The sequence below is a fragment of the Typopeltis vanoorti genome, chromosome 16, assembly GCF_054136105.1.
Source record: "Typopeltis vanoorti isolate ZY-2024b chromosome 16, IOZ_Tvanoo_1.0, whole genome shotgun sequence".
Lineage (NCBI taxonomy): Eukaryota > Metazoa > Arthropoda > Arachnida > Uropygi > Thelyphonidae > Typopeltis > Typopeltis vanoorti.
The window spans coordinates 26,770,314-26,788,174 of NC_143564.1; the positions used below are offsets into that span (position 1 = coordinate 26,770,314).

At 37.3% G+C, this 17,861-nt stretch overlaps 1 protein-coding gene across 8 annotated transcripts in view; it reads right to left on the reverse strand.

The window, feature by feature from the left end:
- The window catches only part of Rph (Rabphilin), a 695,894-nt gene that overhangs the window by 560,463 nt on the left and 117,570 nt on the right, over positions 1-17,861 (reverse strand). For all 8 annotated transcript variants that reach the window (XR_016549578.1, XM_090406051.1, XM_090406050.1 and 5 more), the window contains one exon: positions 17,049-17,192. Coding sequence is in view for 7 of the 8 variants with exons in the window: in XM_090406051.1 (XP_090262177.1) it covers positions 17,049-17,192 (144 nt within the window). In the remaining variant the exon portion in view is untranslated. The remainder of the gene's footprint in view (positions 1-17,048; positions 17,193-17,861) is intronic.

The window sequence follows — 17,861 nt, forward strand, 5'->3', positions numbered from 1 at the left end:
AGCCTTTGATGGCTTTTTCTACTTCAAGTATTGAAAAAATGAAGGAACCATTAGTTTATACGGGAATAGTAATGAATGAAGTGGAGGTGACTAGTCTATTACAGAACCTTAATGTGAACACATCTGTGGGATTGGATGGTATACCGGCACGGGTCTTGCGTGAAGCGGCTGAAGAATTATCAGTGCCCTTGACCATGTTGTTTAATCTGAGTCTAAGGTCTGGCTTAGTCCTGAAGGTGTGGAAAGAGGGGAAAATAGTTTCACTGCATAAAGGAGGATCCAAGACTACAGTTGCAAATTACTGACCGATCAGCATATCAGGAGTCGTTGTCAAGGTCTTAGAGAAAGTAGTCAAGGGAAAAATACAGGAATGGATTGATGAAAACGAGATACTGTACAGGGGACAGCATGGCTTTGTGAAGGGTAGATCATGCTTCAGTAACTTGCTCAAGTTTTATAACAAGGTGACGGCTGAACTGGATAAGGGAAACAGGTTTACAGTGATAATGCTGGACCTGGCAAAGGCGTTTGACAGGATACCACATGGAATACTAATCTGTAAACTACAACATATGGGAATGGATATAGGGTATTTGGTGAGGTGGATAGGTGGTTGGTTGATGGAGAGATATCAAAGAGTAGTTTATTCAGGAGTAGAGTCCAAAAGACGGCCTGTGACTAGTGGTGTGCCGCAGGGTTCTGTTCTTGGACCACTGCTGTTTAATCTGTTCATTAACGATATAGGGAAGGATCTCAGTGGAACAATTCATTTGTTCGCTGATGATGCAAAGTTGGGTAGGGCAATAGTGAATGCAGAAGATGTCAAAGTCTTGCAGGATGACTTAGATAGATTGGAGTTCTGGGCTAAGGAGAATGGATGTCAATTTAATGTGACAAAATGTAAGGTTATGCATTTTGGGGTGAAAAGATTAGCAGCAGTATACCACATTGGTGGAACTGTACTCCAAGAGATTGATGAGGCCAGGGACTTGGGAGTGTTGGTGGATAGGGATATGAAGTTTAGGTGGCACACTGCAAAAGTAGCTAAATCAGCTCATCAACTCACTTGGTTGTTAAAAAATATCTTGACGAGCAGAGACAAGCAAGTTATTGCACCTCTGTACCGAGCCTTGATAAGACCTCATCTCGACTACTGTGCCCAGATTTGGTCACCTCGGTTCCTTCTTGATGGGGAGGAGGTGGAGAGGATCCAGAGGCGAGTGACTAAGATGATAACAGGTCTATGGAATGAACCATATGAGAACAGGTTGAAGATTTGTGGGTTGCAGAAACTAGTTGATAGGCAGAGGAGGGGAGATATGATTGAGACATTCAAATTGCTAAAGGGATTCTATAGGATTAATTCAGAGGATATTTTTGAGATCAGGACTGGTGGTGGGAGAACTAGGGGACACCTATGGAAGCTGGGCAAGAGTGTGGTTAGCAGGGGTGTTAGAGCTGGGTTCTTTACTTTTAGAGTGGTAAATGAGTGGAATAAGCTGCCAGAGTCTGTTGTGGGTGCTATGACGGTGAACAAGTTCAAGACAAGGTATGATAGATACTGTGAGAATGTAATCGCATAGTTTAGGGCCTCCCTCGATGAGTCTAAGGACTCCTGGAGTCGCCCGAAATAATAATAATAAGTATGGATATGTATTCCTGACTGCACGCCTGGTCAGTGATTTTTACCACTGTGTTGTCATCACTGCTTGTTTCATTTAGCAGTTTTTCAAAGTAATTACTCCATACTTCAAGGATATCTTTTTCTTCCGTTTTCATGTCACCTTTATCATCTCTAACTCCTTTTACAGCACTCTTTCCTCCATTCCTAAGTTTCTTCAACAATATCCAGAATATTTTGCCACCATCTTGATATTTATTTTCTATATTCTTGCCAAAGTCCTCCCATGACTTTTTTTTAGCTAGTTTTACACAGTGTTTAGCATTCTTGCATTTGTCTCTATATTCTCTAAGAGAACAAGCTTACTTATTTGACAGGAACTTTTGATATGCTTTCTTCTTTTCCTTCACTGCCTCTTTAACTTCCTGTGTCCACCAGGGAGTTCTGATTTTTTTATCCTTGTAGACAACCTCACCATCATGGCAGAATCAATCAATCATTGTTTTCTTCAAAGTTTGCCACTGAATCTCCAAGGTTTGATTCCTGTTCTCAAACTCTTCCATTTTTTCTTGAATAATATTTGTGTATATTAGTCTACAGTTCACATCTGAGAGCTGCTCAACTTTAATTTGCTTTAAAATTTTCTTATATGTTCTTCTTTTCAATATGCAATTCAGTTTTATCCTGCTCAAGACTCAATAGTGATCACTTCCAATTTCAAATCCCCTGTATAGTCTGGTGTCCTGCACCAGGGAGAAAACATCACTATCAACAATTACATAGTTAATGAGACCATTCTTATTCCTTGCCTCTTCTCTCCATGTGAATTTGTGCACATTTTTATGTTGGTACATGGTGTTAGTAATAACCAGTCCATGTCCTGATCAGAAATCCAACAGATATTTGCCATTATTATTAGTTTTGCTCTTTTCTCCAAATTTTCCCAAAATATTTTTGTATGTCTGACAATCATTTCCTATTCTGTTATTTAGATCCCCAACAAGGACCAACTTTTCCTTTTTCATTGTGTCAGATGCTTTTTCTAAAGCTTCAAAAAATTCCTCCACTTCTACCTTAGTAGAACCTTCTGTTGGACCATAGGCACAAATAAGTCTCATTGTCCAGTTCCCCATTCTCATATTTGCCCACATTACTCTACTTGAGATTGACTGCCATTCAACAAGATTAGCCTCGTATTTAGTGTTGAATACTATGGCTACACCTTCTTTTCCTTGATTGTCATTGCCTGAATATAACATTTTGTATTTATTGCTCAGAAAGATCTCACCAGTTTTTGTCTTTTTTGTTTCAGTCACCCCTATTATGTCGATCTGGTACTTATCTAATTCCTCAGCTTGTTTAACTGGGCAAACGCCCCAGCTAGCATGAAATTTTGTCATGTTGTACCATCATTTTTTATTTTGGTTTAACCAATAAGAATACAATTTTTTGGCTAAATCCCAAATTGCCAGCCCATCCTCGTTCATTCAGTATGCAAGTAGATACCCAACAGGGTGCACCATGAGAAGGTGAGGATTGGACATTAGGTCAGAAGCTCTGGTCGGTTCTCTGCATTCCTTTGGAGGTCTCCTCTCATGTTATACAGCTTTGACCCTTAAGCACCCCAGTGCACATCTTAATTGGTCTAATACAATTAATTGTAGGATAGCTTTGAATAGTTTAATCTATCAATTAATTGTAACGAACTCTGTGTAGGGTGGAGGACAATGTGTTTGTTTTAAGATACTGTATATTAGAAAACAATAATGAAGGAGAATGCTATATTTGGTTGGTATATTTTAATTACTTACATACATTACATTAGCCCGGCACTATCAGCACAGGGGGACTTTTGGCCTAAAGCGCCACATGTCGCCACTGGGCACGATCCTCTGCGAATGTCCACCACGTTCTGAACTCCAGCCTGACAGCCTACAGGTTTTCCTTCTCCTGATCCGCCCATCTCCTTCTTGGCCTCCCTGATCAGGGTCAGGCCTCCCACACTTGTCTCACAGTCCTTTCGGGGCCCATACGGTACAGGTGCCCCAGCCACTGAAGATGTCGGGCTCACAGCTCCATCAAGACGTCTGCCAAGTTGTATAAAGCATGTATGGCAGCATTGGACTGCCTCCTCCAGACTCTGTCTGCCATGACCCCCTCCATATATATGTCGTAGCATCTTGTTCTCGAATACTCTCAGGAGATCGGCTTATCTCACTGTGAGAGTCCACATTTCAGCACCATAGAGGAGAACAGGCCTCATCAAAGTCTTGTATAGTCCCACCTTTGTAGTCCAAGACAGCAAGCGTGAGGTGAAAAGGGGACGAACCTGATAATAGGCCACATTCGCAGCATTGACCCGACTCTGAACATCAGCCTCAACTTTGTTGTCTTCAGTCACAAAAGAACTCAAGTACCTAAATACCTTCACCCTCTCAAATTGTTCAGCTCCCTCTGGATCTTGAGCAGCATGGCGACTCATAAAAAGGTATTTTGTCTTCTCGGCATTTATCTTCAGGCCAACTTCTTCTGCAGCTTCCTCAATAGCAGTAACCAATGCCACTGCATTGTCCCGTTGATGCACCATGACGTTCAGGTTGTCCGCGTAGCCAAGAATCCTAACTTGCACCCCCATGTCGACTCCACCTGCCACTTGCTGTGTATTTCTAATTACTTTTTCCAACACTAGATTGAAGAGAATCAGAGAAAGCCCATCACCCTGCTTCGCACCGGTCTGTACTTGAAACGGGTCCGACAGGTCACCTTCTGCTTTTACTCTTGCTCTCGAACCATCTACGCACACCTGCACCATTTTTCGGAGTTTTCGAGGAATTCCCAGCTCTTCTAACACCTGCCGTATTTTGGGGCGTATTATTGAGTCATAGGCTTTAGAAAAGTCTATGAAAATATTATGAACTTCCCGGTTATATTCCCGGCACTTTTCAAAAACTTGGCGCAGTGTGAAGAGTTGGTCTATTGCCCATCTGGTAGTCACCAAGGCACTCTTCTGCATATGGTGTGAGGCACATTAGTAAGATGTTAGACAGCACCTTATAGCCAGTCGACAGCAGCGAGATGCCCCTATAGTTGCTGCATTGAGCCTTATCTCCTTTCTTATATACTGGGGTGATCAGCGACTCCTTCTACTTGTCCAGCAGCCATTCTTCTCGCCAGATCATCAAGATGAGCGGTGCAGCTGCTCCCGCAGAACATCCCCACCATTCTTCAGGAGCTCCGCCAGTATGCAGTCCACTCCTGGAGCCTTATTATTTTTCAGCATGCAGATAGCATGAATAATCTCACTAAATGTCGGCTCTTCAATAAATGGTTCAGCAGTTTGATAAGAAGTATAATCCTCTGATATTGACGTTCCAGCACTGACATTCAGCAAGTTTGTGAAATATCTACAACACCGAGCGAGAGCATCTTTTGAGTTTGTTAATAGATTTCCACTCTCATCTCTTATGGTTGCCGCTTGTGTCTGGGCACCTCGCATGGCTTTGATCGTCCGGTACATCTCCCGTCCATTATTCGTCATCCTATTTCTCTCTATACTTGCCACTTTCTCATTAAGATACTTCTGCTTTTGAATTACTTAAATGTGTAAATTTTGTAAGAGGAGGGTGAGACTTACCTCCTTCAACTACAATACTGTTTCCCATTGTAAATATGGACAAAAAAATTATAAATTTATCGATAATTATATATTAAAAACTTGTCTATGTTATATATAAAAACTTGTCTACTACACAGTTTGCACTTCACACACACAAAACAGATGAAACTCAGAAAACATAAACAGCGACTCATAAAAAATGACAATGTTCAATTGGATTGGTTGACACAATACCCAATCACAACCTCCAGGTGCTACTGTCTCAGAGCTCACCCTGCCTCACATTCTGAGCAGTTTAAAACTACTAGAATGCTAAGAATTTCACCGGCTGCACCCTCTTTACATCTTTTCAAAGGGCTCAAAGGTGTATGTATTTTTAATGCACAAGTAGGCTATTAACACAAATGTGATGCAATGTTTATGCATCAAAAAGTGTCCTCTTCATGAAGCATTAGTATATTGTATTTACTTTTAGGAATCACTTGAAGTCCGGAAAGGGACTAAATAATGCAAAAATATAATATTGGAGTTTTTGCTATTTGGTGGATGAGCACCACACATGTAGCACACCCTGAATATTTGCCCCCTGATATATATATATATATATATATATATATATATATATATACATACTATACAGAGAAGGCAAAATGTTCTGTATGCTACTAAAATGCTTAGAAATGGAGAAGAGAGTAAAAGAAATCATAGAAGATGAAGATGAGATTAAAACTAAAGATATTATACATGTCTGGAGTAATTACTTTGAAAGCTTATTGAATTAAATAAGTTATACAACAGTGGTAGAAAACACTCAAAATGAACATAATCAGGAGTACATATCAATATTTGAAAAAATATTGATATATAGAAAAAAATATAGAGAAAAAAGCTATCAAAAACATCAAAGGTCAAAAGGCTGCTGGAGTAAATGATATTCAACCAGAAATCAAGAAGTCATGGTCAGAAGGTCAAATTCCAAATGACTGCAGTGTACCCAACCCTTTTCATAGTACCCAACTATGAAAAGGGAAATAAAACTGAATGAGAAAATTACAAAGGAATTTCTTTAATGATTGATCCAAGTAAGATTTATACAAATATACTTAAAGGAGGCTAAGAAAAATTGTTGAAAGGAAACTGGGAAAACAAGCTAGATTCAGGCCAAATAGAGGTTGTCAATATCAAATTTTCACACAAAAAGACAAATAGTTGAAAAATCACAGGATTATTATTATTATTATTATTATTATTATTATAGTCAGCCTGGTTGGCCGAGCAGTTAGCATATCCGTTCTCCGGTCAAAAGGCTGCGGGTTCGAATCCCGCCGTGGGCATGGATGTTTGTGATTGGCTGTGGAAGTGCTACTGGTGGTGGCGGGCAGTAGATGGTGTTGGTATAGTCGCGGTTAGTTGTAGTTAGTGGATTGAATGGTGAAGACAGAGAGTAGTAGAATAGGTGCCCTCCATTGATGAGTCTTTGGACTCCCTGGAGGTGTCATGTAATAATAATAATAATAATAATAATAATAATAATAATTTTGGGCTACTCCATGGAGTCTAGACTCATCCACAGTCATGGCACAACAACAGAATCTGGCAACCTATTCCACTCATTTACCACTCTCTAAGATGTTGGATGTTACCGATGTTAACTATTTATGATGCTGGTGCACAACACAACACAGGAACAAATATAAATATGGCAATTTATTATGCTAATCTTGAGACTTCAACTATAAAAAACACATAACAAAAATTAATACAAAGAAACTTTATTAATTTTCAGCTATTCGACTATTTTCTGTACGGCCAGGTACATTTCTTCAGACAGCATTATTTTACAAAAAAAAAAGTTTAAAGAAATCCAGAGAATTAATTGCATTAATTATATCCTAGATTAAAGGATAGAATATAATGGATGACAATTAAAGTAAACAATGAAAAGAATATTAGGCAGAACTCTCATGTGAAATGTGTATCACAGCTCAATCCTATATACATGAGATTTTTGATGAAATGACCAGACTTTGTGCAGGATACCTTAGGCACCGAGCAGGCAGGCATAGCATTTCTAAAGCTTCTTTGAATTTCTTAACAAAACAGTTGTAATTAATGTTACAACTTCTGTTTCCTGCTAAAGTACAGGATTGCCTTCACTGGTTGTGTGCCAAACCAGTTTCATGTTTTTTTTTCTTTTCCACATCTTTAAAATGTTCCAATATGCAGATCTCTTTAGAATATCTCATTTGATCTGCATAGCATAGAAGCACAAATGGCATATTGTAAACATGTAGCTTCTTAAGGGATGTATGTGACAATCTTGAGATATTTTACAGTGGCTTTCTTTTTAATGAAAGCCACTTTTATGTCATAATATTAAAGTATTTGAGCAAGTTTTTCCATTGCATTATGGAAAATTTCCATAATGCAATGGAAATTGCATTATGGATGTAAAGAAAGGTTACAATACAGTCCTTGTTTATTTGTTGATATCATGGGGAGAAAGGCTGGAAAATCTTGTTGGCCATCTTGTGTTCATAACCATAAAGGAGAAGAGTATGGATAAGGTAATGAAGTTCGTTATTTTTCTTCTCTATGCTGCTTGAGATATTATTGACTCTGTCCCATAATATTCTGATTATTCCTACCTTCTGCAGGGGATAGGGGTATCCACCACTGTTGGCAGGTTGCATGTATATTGAATAAGGAAGTCAAGATGGTATTGTCTCATGGTTTTCAAATTCCAGAGTAAACTTTAAATGAGGATATAGGCTGCTTAAATAATTCTTGACCTCTTCTAGTAGTTTCACTGAATCTGACCATATGATGAATATATCATCCAAATAACATAGCCAAATTTTTTGGCAATAACCTTCTATGTATCTCTTTTCAAAATATTCATGAGTAAAGATAAGAAGAGCTCATAGCAAGACTTTATCCTTGTTCCCAGGAATGGTTTCTTTGCATGGAGGTTGGTTGAGCCTTGGAATGCATTGCATGAGAGAGTCGTTGGAGCAGAAATGTCAATGAGTTCAAGGAGTCATATGATAAACTTTGTGTTTCCTAAAAACGACCTCCCACAATGAGTCTTTTGACTCATGGAGGCCTTGTTTTTTTATAAAGCAATGTTCCTAAAACAATGTTCCTGAATAAGTGTATCTGATAGTACACTAGCTGAATAGTGAAGAATTAATAAAGTTCCTTTTTAATAGTTTTGTGTCATGTGGTTTAAATTTAAACCAGATACCAACATTGTCAACATAACCACCAAATCTGACTAAATTAATTTATCAAGCTGGCAAATAGGGAAAAATTTTAATAAACTTAGAAAATCACATACTTGAACAAATAAAGTAATTTATGTATCTTGGCAGTCTCATTACTCAACCTCAACAACACAGAAACAGCAAAATACAGACTTAAAGAATGGTCTAATATGAATAAATTAAACAAAATAGGGAAAAATAACAGCATTTCAAAAAAAAGCCTCAAACTAAAAACTCTATGAAACCATTATTATACTTAGAGCAACATATGGAGCAAAGACATGAAGATTCTATCAAAACAAAATACAGAAAATCAGAGCATTCGAAATGCTTAAGAAAAATAAATAAGACTCACAGGTCAGAACACAAAATACGTGAGAAAGTCAAACATGAATTAAACTATAGACAAGATATCATCACTATAATTCTTAAACAGCAATTAACTGGAGGAAGATGATCAAGAAGCAGACCAAAAAGAACTTGGTTACAGTCCTGGAATTAAAGATTGCAATTAGTGAGCTTCAGAGAGATGATAGATATGGCCAGAGACAGAGCCAGATGGCAAAGGTTTGTTCATAGGGTACTTGACCTGTCATCTGACAGATGAGAAAGAACATAAGGCACCAATTAAATGACAGAAACAGTTCAAACAGTAACAGAAAAAATAGCCAGTCTTATCATGGCACTCTCTTGGGCTAGATATAAGGTAGTTCATGAGCACTTGGCTCAGGTAGTCTAAAAATGACAAAAGTAGATCCCCTGCTCTAAAGACCAAAAATGGAACTTTTATGATCTACTTTAGGTCCCCAAGAAGAAGACTGGTAATTCGACACTGAGCAATGAAATTCATCCAACATCTAAAGGCATTTGCAAAACATCTATGTCTGCTTTGGGATTTAAACCAACAGCTTGTTGATTGGAGAGTGGATATCATAACCACTTAACCAACCAGGTCAGAAGATGCTGAACAATAAAAACTTAGCAACAACAACAAACTAATTACAATCATGACAGGAAACATATCGAATGTGAATAATGTTAAAAGTGAAGTCAATTCATTATTTAGCATATGGGGAAAAATACAAGAAATTAATGAGCAAAATTAGCCGGCCTAGGTTGGCTGAGCGGTTAGTGTATCCACTCTCCGGCCAAAAGGCTGTGGGTTGGAATCCTGCTGTGGGCATGGATGTTTATGATTGTCTGTGAAAATACTAGTGGTGGTGGGCGGTAGATGGTGGTGGTATAGATGATGATGGCAGTTGCAGTTCGTTGTAGTTGATGGATTGCGTGGTGGAGACAGAGCGCTGTAGAGTAGGTGCCTTCCCTAGATGAATCTTTGGACTCCCTGGAGGGATCATGTAATAATAATAACTATATACAGATTGACAATTCAGTTAACATGTTCATTGCCAATCAAATGATATCGCATGATGCGAGTTCTCACCAAACGGCCGATCACACGTCATCGCGTGGACGTCGCTAACTAAATAAAAAAATTTTAAAAATTTGGCCACCACACAAAATTCCAATTTTCAGCTTGGCAATGAAAGTGTTAATCAATCAATGGCACTATCTGGGAGTAAATGCAAGTTCCTGAGGTCTCCAGGGAAGGAGTGTGTTGGGCAGTCATCAATGCCACACACACACACACAAAAGGGCGACTGAAATTTCCCACAGATGTAACAAGTGGACAGAGCAGCCTTATCTGGTCCTAAATCTGTTTAGCTGGCCCCATAGGTATCATCACAGAATGATTCCTGTAGGTCTGATAGTTGGAACTGTAATCAGGCACTTGTTAATAATTCATTCTAGTCTTCTCCATTCTGGGGATATCATGTGGTATTTCACAAGCCACAGATGGGAGATCTGGAGGTAAGGCAGCTGGAGAGATATTTTGATGTATAGGAAGGTATGTTATTTCTGATTCTGATTTTCTCAAGCATGGAGGAGTGATGTGGGAAAGAACAGTTAACCATGGGAGAGGAGTAGATTTTAAGGTGCTAGAGAAGGTTTTCAGATTAAGCTGTGCGTGTTCACGAGATTCACGTGATGATTTTGGCTCCAAACTGGTGAACAATACTCTGCAACTGGAAAGACCAGATCTAGGGCTGCAGTTTTTCAGGCATTGCAACCAGAATTTGAGCCTGTGAACTTGTTCATGATGTTGTTCCTGGCAAATATCTTATAACTTAGTTTTTTTCAAATGTTTTCAGTAAGTCAGAGCTATGGTAAAGTGTAACACCAAGGTAACATGTTTTTTTTGTACTTTCATGGCATGGATTAGTCCTGTTACATAAGTTTATTTTTAGTTTTCTATAAGTCTCGTGGTTATTAAGGTGGAAAGCTGAAACAGTTTCACTGGAGTTAGGAGTAATTTTTCAAAATAATTTTACAGTGAACTCAGATCTTTGCTCATTGTTTCCTCAGGGCCTTGGAAGGTACTGACTTAGATGGCAATTGCAATGACATCAGCACAGATAAACTTTCAACAAGCTGTTGAAGGAATGTCACTTATGTACAGGTTAAACAGAGCTGCGGCAAGGACAGATCCTTGTGTCAATCCATCCTGCAGTCTAAATGTACTGAGTTTTTATGAATTCAGATGAACCTTTACTTTCCTATTGGAAATCATTTGATCTAGTAATTTTTTGGCTATTTGATAAACCTTTCTTCCATACAGTGTCACAAGCTGATGTTAGGTCTATAAAGACAGTACCTGTTTTTAAACCTTTTTGGCATCCTGCTTCTATATGGGTTGTGAGAGCTATGACCTGGTCACAGAAGTTTCTGCCAGGTCTAAACCCAGGTCTACTATGAGAATAAAATTTATCTGAAATAAATAAGTACATGCAGGGTTTCAACCTCCATGTTGAAGCCATCTTCAGGAGTGTGTATACAATGTATACAAAAGTACATGAAAGAAACCATTTCTTGCATATTGTATATCAGCTACTCCCCAGTTAAATTCTTATAACTTTTATAGAAGTAACCCGCAATCAGTTACTCCCCAGAAGTAACTGATTGCTGGTTACTGCTAAAAATAACTGAGATTAGAAGTGTCATGATATTCAATTAATGGTTTCCAAATGTTCTATAAAATGAAACCTTGGTTACATTTTATAGAACAAGAATACCATGTAAGCATATGACTTCAGTTGATTCTCTGAAAAAGTTGGTAAGAGCCTGCATATAGAACTCAGATCTTTACTTTGCAATAAACAGTATAAGATTACCAAGGGAAGGTCACATTTCAATAACTTGGTCGCATTGTATAACAATGTTATGGCTGAGTCAGAGGGAATGGATAAACCATGATACTTTTAGATTTCAATAAAGCTTTTGAGTGGATAGAGCATGGAAGGCTGTTGCATAAGTTGCAAGATATGGGACTGGATTATACACTATTAGCTTGGATAAGAGGGTGGCTGACTGACCAATATCAAAAAAGTGGTGTTGGGAGGCCTGAGTGTGCAAGATTTAAAAAAATCAGTGGTATGCCCCAGGGATCAGTCCTTGGTCCATTGTTAATCAGTCTTCATATTAATGACACTGGGGATTTAATAGAATATAGCTGTTAGCTGATAATGTAGAGATAGGCAGAGTAATCAGGAATATGAATAACATGCAGCACTTGCAAAATGATTTGAGTAGAATGGAAATATGGACATATGAAAATGGTGTAATGAAATATCCAATGGCATACTAGACTGAAGAAATTTTACCAGAACTGATCTTCTAGGCGATCTTCAAGTTTTAGTTATGAAGTTGAAGTTTAAAGCCATATAGCAAGGACTGCAAATACAACTCAGAAAATAATTGTAATGCCAAAATGAACATTGATGTGCAAGAATAATGTGGCATTTTGTCACATTACAAGGCTTGACGTCAAATCTCCTTATTTCCATAGTGATGCACATATAGTTGAAAGAAAAGAAAGAAAAAGAAAGAGAGAGAGAGCATGTGTGTGTGTGTGTGTGTGTGTGTGTGTGTGTGTGTGTGTGTGTGTGTGTTAAATATGATATTGGGACTGAAATGTAGATTGGGTTTCAACACTAGCAAACAGGAGAAAGAGAGGTGATATGATAGAGATTCTACAAATTTCTGAAAGGGTCATATAGTATGCCAGAAGATGAAAGTTGTAATTTTATGGAGAGGGGGGGGGGGGAGAAGGCATCCATGGAAGTTGAGAATGAATGCAGTCAAAAAAGGGATAAGACAGATGGTGTGAATTATATGGGTATCCATTGTAAGTCCTCCTCCCCAGAGATCTCTAATAATAATAATAATCATTATTATAGCAATGCTAAATTATGCTGATAAGAGCTTTTTATATATATTTTAATACATTATTCTAAGTTATATGAATGTTTTAATATAATATGTTAATATTTTAGATTATAATATTTTGAAGTTCATAATAGAACACAAAATAAAACGTTTTCAAATATTAACTGATTTTGTCTTATCCAACAAAATGAAGAAAAAGGTGCTATGTTAACAATAATTGGGTACATGGTATCAGCATAGATTACAAGAGATTTTATTTACAATAGCTTCCTGCTCTTTCCATCTTCCACAAGTTGTAAAATCTCTGAGTATATACTGCAAATCTGCATTAGCAACTTATATATTTGTATCATATCTCCTCTCTTTCATCAGTTACTCAAACTTTGACTTTAAAAAAAAAAAAAAGCTACAACAGCTTGAAAATTGTTATAAATCATGTTATTTGACAATGACATATCATTTATAGTTTAATAATACCACACATTATTTTTGTAGATTGTACAATTAATTCTTCTATGCTTATTTTTCCTACAGATTTTATATTAGTACAAGTTCTCTCAGCATGATTTGAAAATAAAAAATAAAAAATATTTTATCATGCAATTTCATGTTCTGTTTCAAGATACTAATGAAGTCTGGTTGGTTTCACAGATTTATTTCATAACTGTCTGTTCCTAATAAAATACAATTATTTTTACTGGCTCCAAAATGATCTCAAAAATTATTTTTGCATGTTAAGTCGCAAAACACATGTTCATTGCCACATTTACATATTTTTATTTTTCTTGTATTCAATTTGCTTCTTTCAAGCATGGTGCATGACTAAGTCATCATCATTTCCACTGCCATATTTTGTTAATGAATGATTCCAAGTTTAACAATCACTCTGTAAATGACAGATGCTTGTTCAATAACTTTTTTTTATGTACACTATGGAGATCTACAAGAGGTTTGTCAAGTTTATAGTATGCACTGTTCTAGAGGACAGCAGTGAAAGGATGAAAAGAAGTGGAAGAGAAATTTGTTCTATGGGTTTGGAGTTGAAACGTAAAAGTGTGTAGCAGTAGTGGAAGTAGCGTTGGGCAGAAGTTATGACCAACAGCTTTGGCTAGAGACAAGAAGGCATGGCTGCTGCTTTGGCAGGACAGGTTTCCTACTTTTAGCTCTCTCAAAATCAGTTTGATGTGTTGATAGTTTTCTTGAGGTGTTCTGGGCTTTGGTGTAGGAATACAGAGCTTTTTATTATTATTATTACAGGCGACTCCAGGGAGTCCTTAGACTCATCGAGGGAGGCCCTAAACATCATGTCCACACAATTATACGACATTCTCACAGTATCTATCATACCTTGTCTTGAACTCGTTCACCGTCATAGCACCCACAACAGACTCTGGCAGCTTATTCCACTCATTTACCACTCTAAAAGTAAAGAACCCAGCTCTAACACCCCTGCTAACCACACTCTTGCCCAGCTTCCATAGGTGTCCCACCACCAGTCCTGATCTCAAAAATATCCTCTGATTTAATCCTATAGAAACCTTTTAGCAATTTGAATGTCTCAATCATATCTCACCTTTTCCACCTATCAACTAATTTCTGTAACCCACAAATCTTCAACCTGTTCTCATAAGGTTCATTCCATAGACCTGCTATCATCTTGGTCACTCGCCTCTGGATCCTCTCCACCTCCTCCCCATCAAGAAGAAACTTAGGTGACCAAAGCTGGGCACAGTAGTCAAGATGAGGTCTTATCAAGGCTTGGTACAGTGGTACAATAACTTGCTTGTCTCTGCTCGTCAAAGTATTTTTCAACAACCAAGTGAGTTGATGAGCTGATTTAGCTACTTTTGCAATGTGCCCCCCTAAACTTCATCTCCCTATCCACCAACACTCCCAAGTCCCTGGCCTCATCAATCTCCTGGAGTACAGTTCCACCAATGTGGTATACTGCTGCTAATCTTATCACCCCAAAATGCATAACCTTATATTTTGTCACATTAAATTGACATCCATTCTCCTTAGCCCAGAACTCCAATCTATCCAAGTCGTCCTGCAAGATTTTGACATCTTCTGCATTCACTATTGCCCTACCCAACTTTGCATGTTTTATATGCAAGCTGCTTACAGTATGCTTGTCTCTTCTATTGTAATCCCTTAGATAGTGGGGTGGGAATTTAGGGTGGAGCAGGAAATAAATGTTTCCATGGTGATAAAAATATAAAGATTTAGAGTTTGAAGGTCAGAGACAGAAGTTGCAAAGATCATCTCTCTTGGATTTGGGAAAGGGGGAGGGGTCTTCACCATCTTGTGTCTGAGCTGCCTAGAGAATAGACTACATTCACTGCATACTTAGATGGGTCACTAGTAAGGAAGAGGCTCGGGGTGTTTGAAGTGGATTGGAGTTGTCTAGTATTCTGGTAGGCATGTGAACAATTTTTTTTTGACTGTTGTGATTGTTCACATGCCCACCAGAATACTATACAACCCCAATCCTCTCCAAACTCAGCTCCAAGTCTCAGCTTCAGACTGTTATCAGAACAGCAGAAATCTTTTTTTTTTTTTTTTTTTTTAAAGTTGAGGATATTTATGGTTGGTATGCTTTCTTCAGCCCATTAAGAACTATTACTGTATTTGCATTTTTGGAAAGGAAGGTTGTTACCGATCACTTTTAAAACAATAAATTACGAGAGCACAATTTCCAAGTAATCCAAATGGCAACTTAATAATTATACATCTAATACACAATGAAATAATTATAATAACTTTGATAAGAAATTACACCACAAAGTAACTAGTTGAAGCAAAAGACATATGGGGGGGGAAGCTGGAAAGTTCTGATAAACACCTTCATAAGTTACCTTCATAACACTTCTACTAGTATGTTCTTTCTTGTGGTTATATTCAGTTGCTTTAATATCATTTTGTTCTAGATGTTTATCAGCACTTTCCAGACTTCCCCATATACAATTACAGGGTGTTCGGGATAAATTTGACAGTTTCGTAAGGAAAAAGAAAATCTTCTTTGTATCTATTAAATTTAATGAATCGACAAAAAAACATTACAGGCAGAGTTAATTACAATACTATCAACAAGATTTACTCAAAATAACCACCATTAGCATCGATCACAGCTTCAATTCTGCTTCGGAACCTCGAACAAGCTGATGCTACAGTCTCCCTGGGAAGGGCCGCAAAAACTGTTTTAATTTTATCCATTAACTGGGCTTTTGTATTACTGGAAGTGCGATTGGTGTCTTTTTCAACTGCGCCCCATACAAAATAATCCATGGGGTTAAGGTCTGGGGAGTTTGGAGGCCAAACATTTGGACTGGTGAAGTCGTAGAAATTTTCAGACAACCATTTTTGACTTTTCCCAGAGGTGTGGCAAGGGGCCGAATCCTGCTGCCATACATACGGCCTACCATTGGCTACCCTTGTTATCCAGGGCTTGACTACAGTTAGCAACTCCACGAACAAAGCCCGAATTCCAATGCCAGGGTTCTTCAACACCTGTTCCTGCAGATTTGCGAGGAATTCTGCTGTACGAACGCAATCAGATCGTCTGCTAGGGATCTTTCTTCTTGCTACATCCTCGTAGTCACCATTGCAAGTCTCTAGTTCATGCCTGATTGTTTTTACTGTATTCAGGGAGCATTGGGCAGCAGTCGTAATATCCTTATTTTGATGGCGGGCACGAATCATCATGATACAAGTTATTCTCTTCCATGATTCAGGTGGGTTCCAGCTATCCATCCTTTCTGACATCTTGTATATGAATGAAGAAGGGTCCAAACTTTTAAATGAAGAGAAGTGTGTGTTAATACATGTAACTTACGGAAAAATATAATTAATTATAAATATGTCAAATTTATCCCGAACACCCTGTATATACTTATAGTTACTCTGCATATGTCAACTATATACTTATAGTTGACATATGCAGAGTCAGCAGTTCCACATTACAGTGTGCAAACATATATATAGAGAGAAATGCAAGAGACAAAATTCTAAAGCTTTCTCAATTATATAATCCTAAATCTTGCCTCAGGCTCCAAAACAACTCCACCTGATTCTGATGTGTGTTACTACATTTGTATTGCATTTAAATAAATATTGTTCAAGTTCTTTTGATAAAAATACACACACAACAAAATTTCTAACATTTATACAAATTACTAACTATAACATAACATAATAATCCTAACATTCATATTCTGACATAAATTCTACTCTTCAAAGTATGTCAACACATACTTACCCAACTCTTTCTTGTTCAACATGTTCTAACATCTCAGCTCTTCGGATAACATTTGCAATAGCTTCCTGCTCTACATCACTCAACTGTTCTGGTTTATTAAAGGAATTAATTGAACTTGTCTTTACTGACCAACCAGTTTTCAATCTAAACAAAAGTTAAAATTTAAATTACATATAAATGCATTAAGCAAACTCTCTTTTTGATATCAAATAAATGCCAATAAATGCTTTGTGTTCGAATGTTTATATCTTTGCCTTTTAACCTAATTGCAGGTTAATTTAATCCAATTTATGAGTACAAAAATACATAAAAACTTTTCTAAGTTTTTATGTATTCAGAATAGAGGGTAATTTGTATGAAATATTTAGATAATTGTTTCAGGAAAAAAGAGAGTGCTCTCAATGGATAATTTTAATTATGAGATCATAGATGGGAAAGAGAAGATAACATATGGAAACAAATAGAGTGAAACAAATTTTCACAGTTATTTGAGACATAACTACCTTAGTTCATATTTCCGAATTTAGGGACACAAAACACACACGTTGAAATGATTATTTCACTTATTATTAATAAAATAACAATTTGATGTTTCGCTCAATGTATTGAGTTTATTTGTTCAAGTTCTTTTGTAATTTGGTTTCTTAATTAATTTTTTATGACAGTCATATTTGAAAATGCAGATTCTGACAAGTATCCAAAACACGACAGAATTTTTCGCACAATATCAGTTAATATAGGGAATTTTTCATGTGTATACTTCCAAATGACTTCATTGTTTATTGATTTTAAATGTAAACTATTCTGAATGTT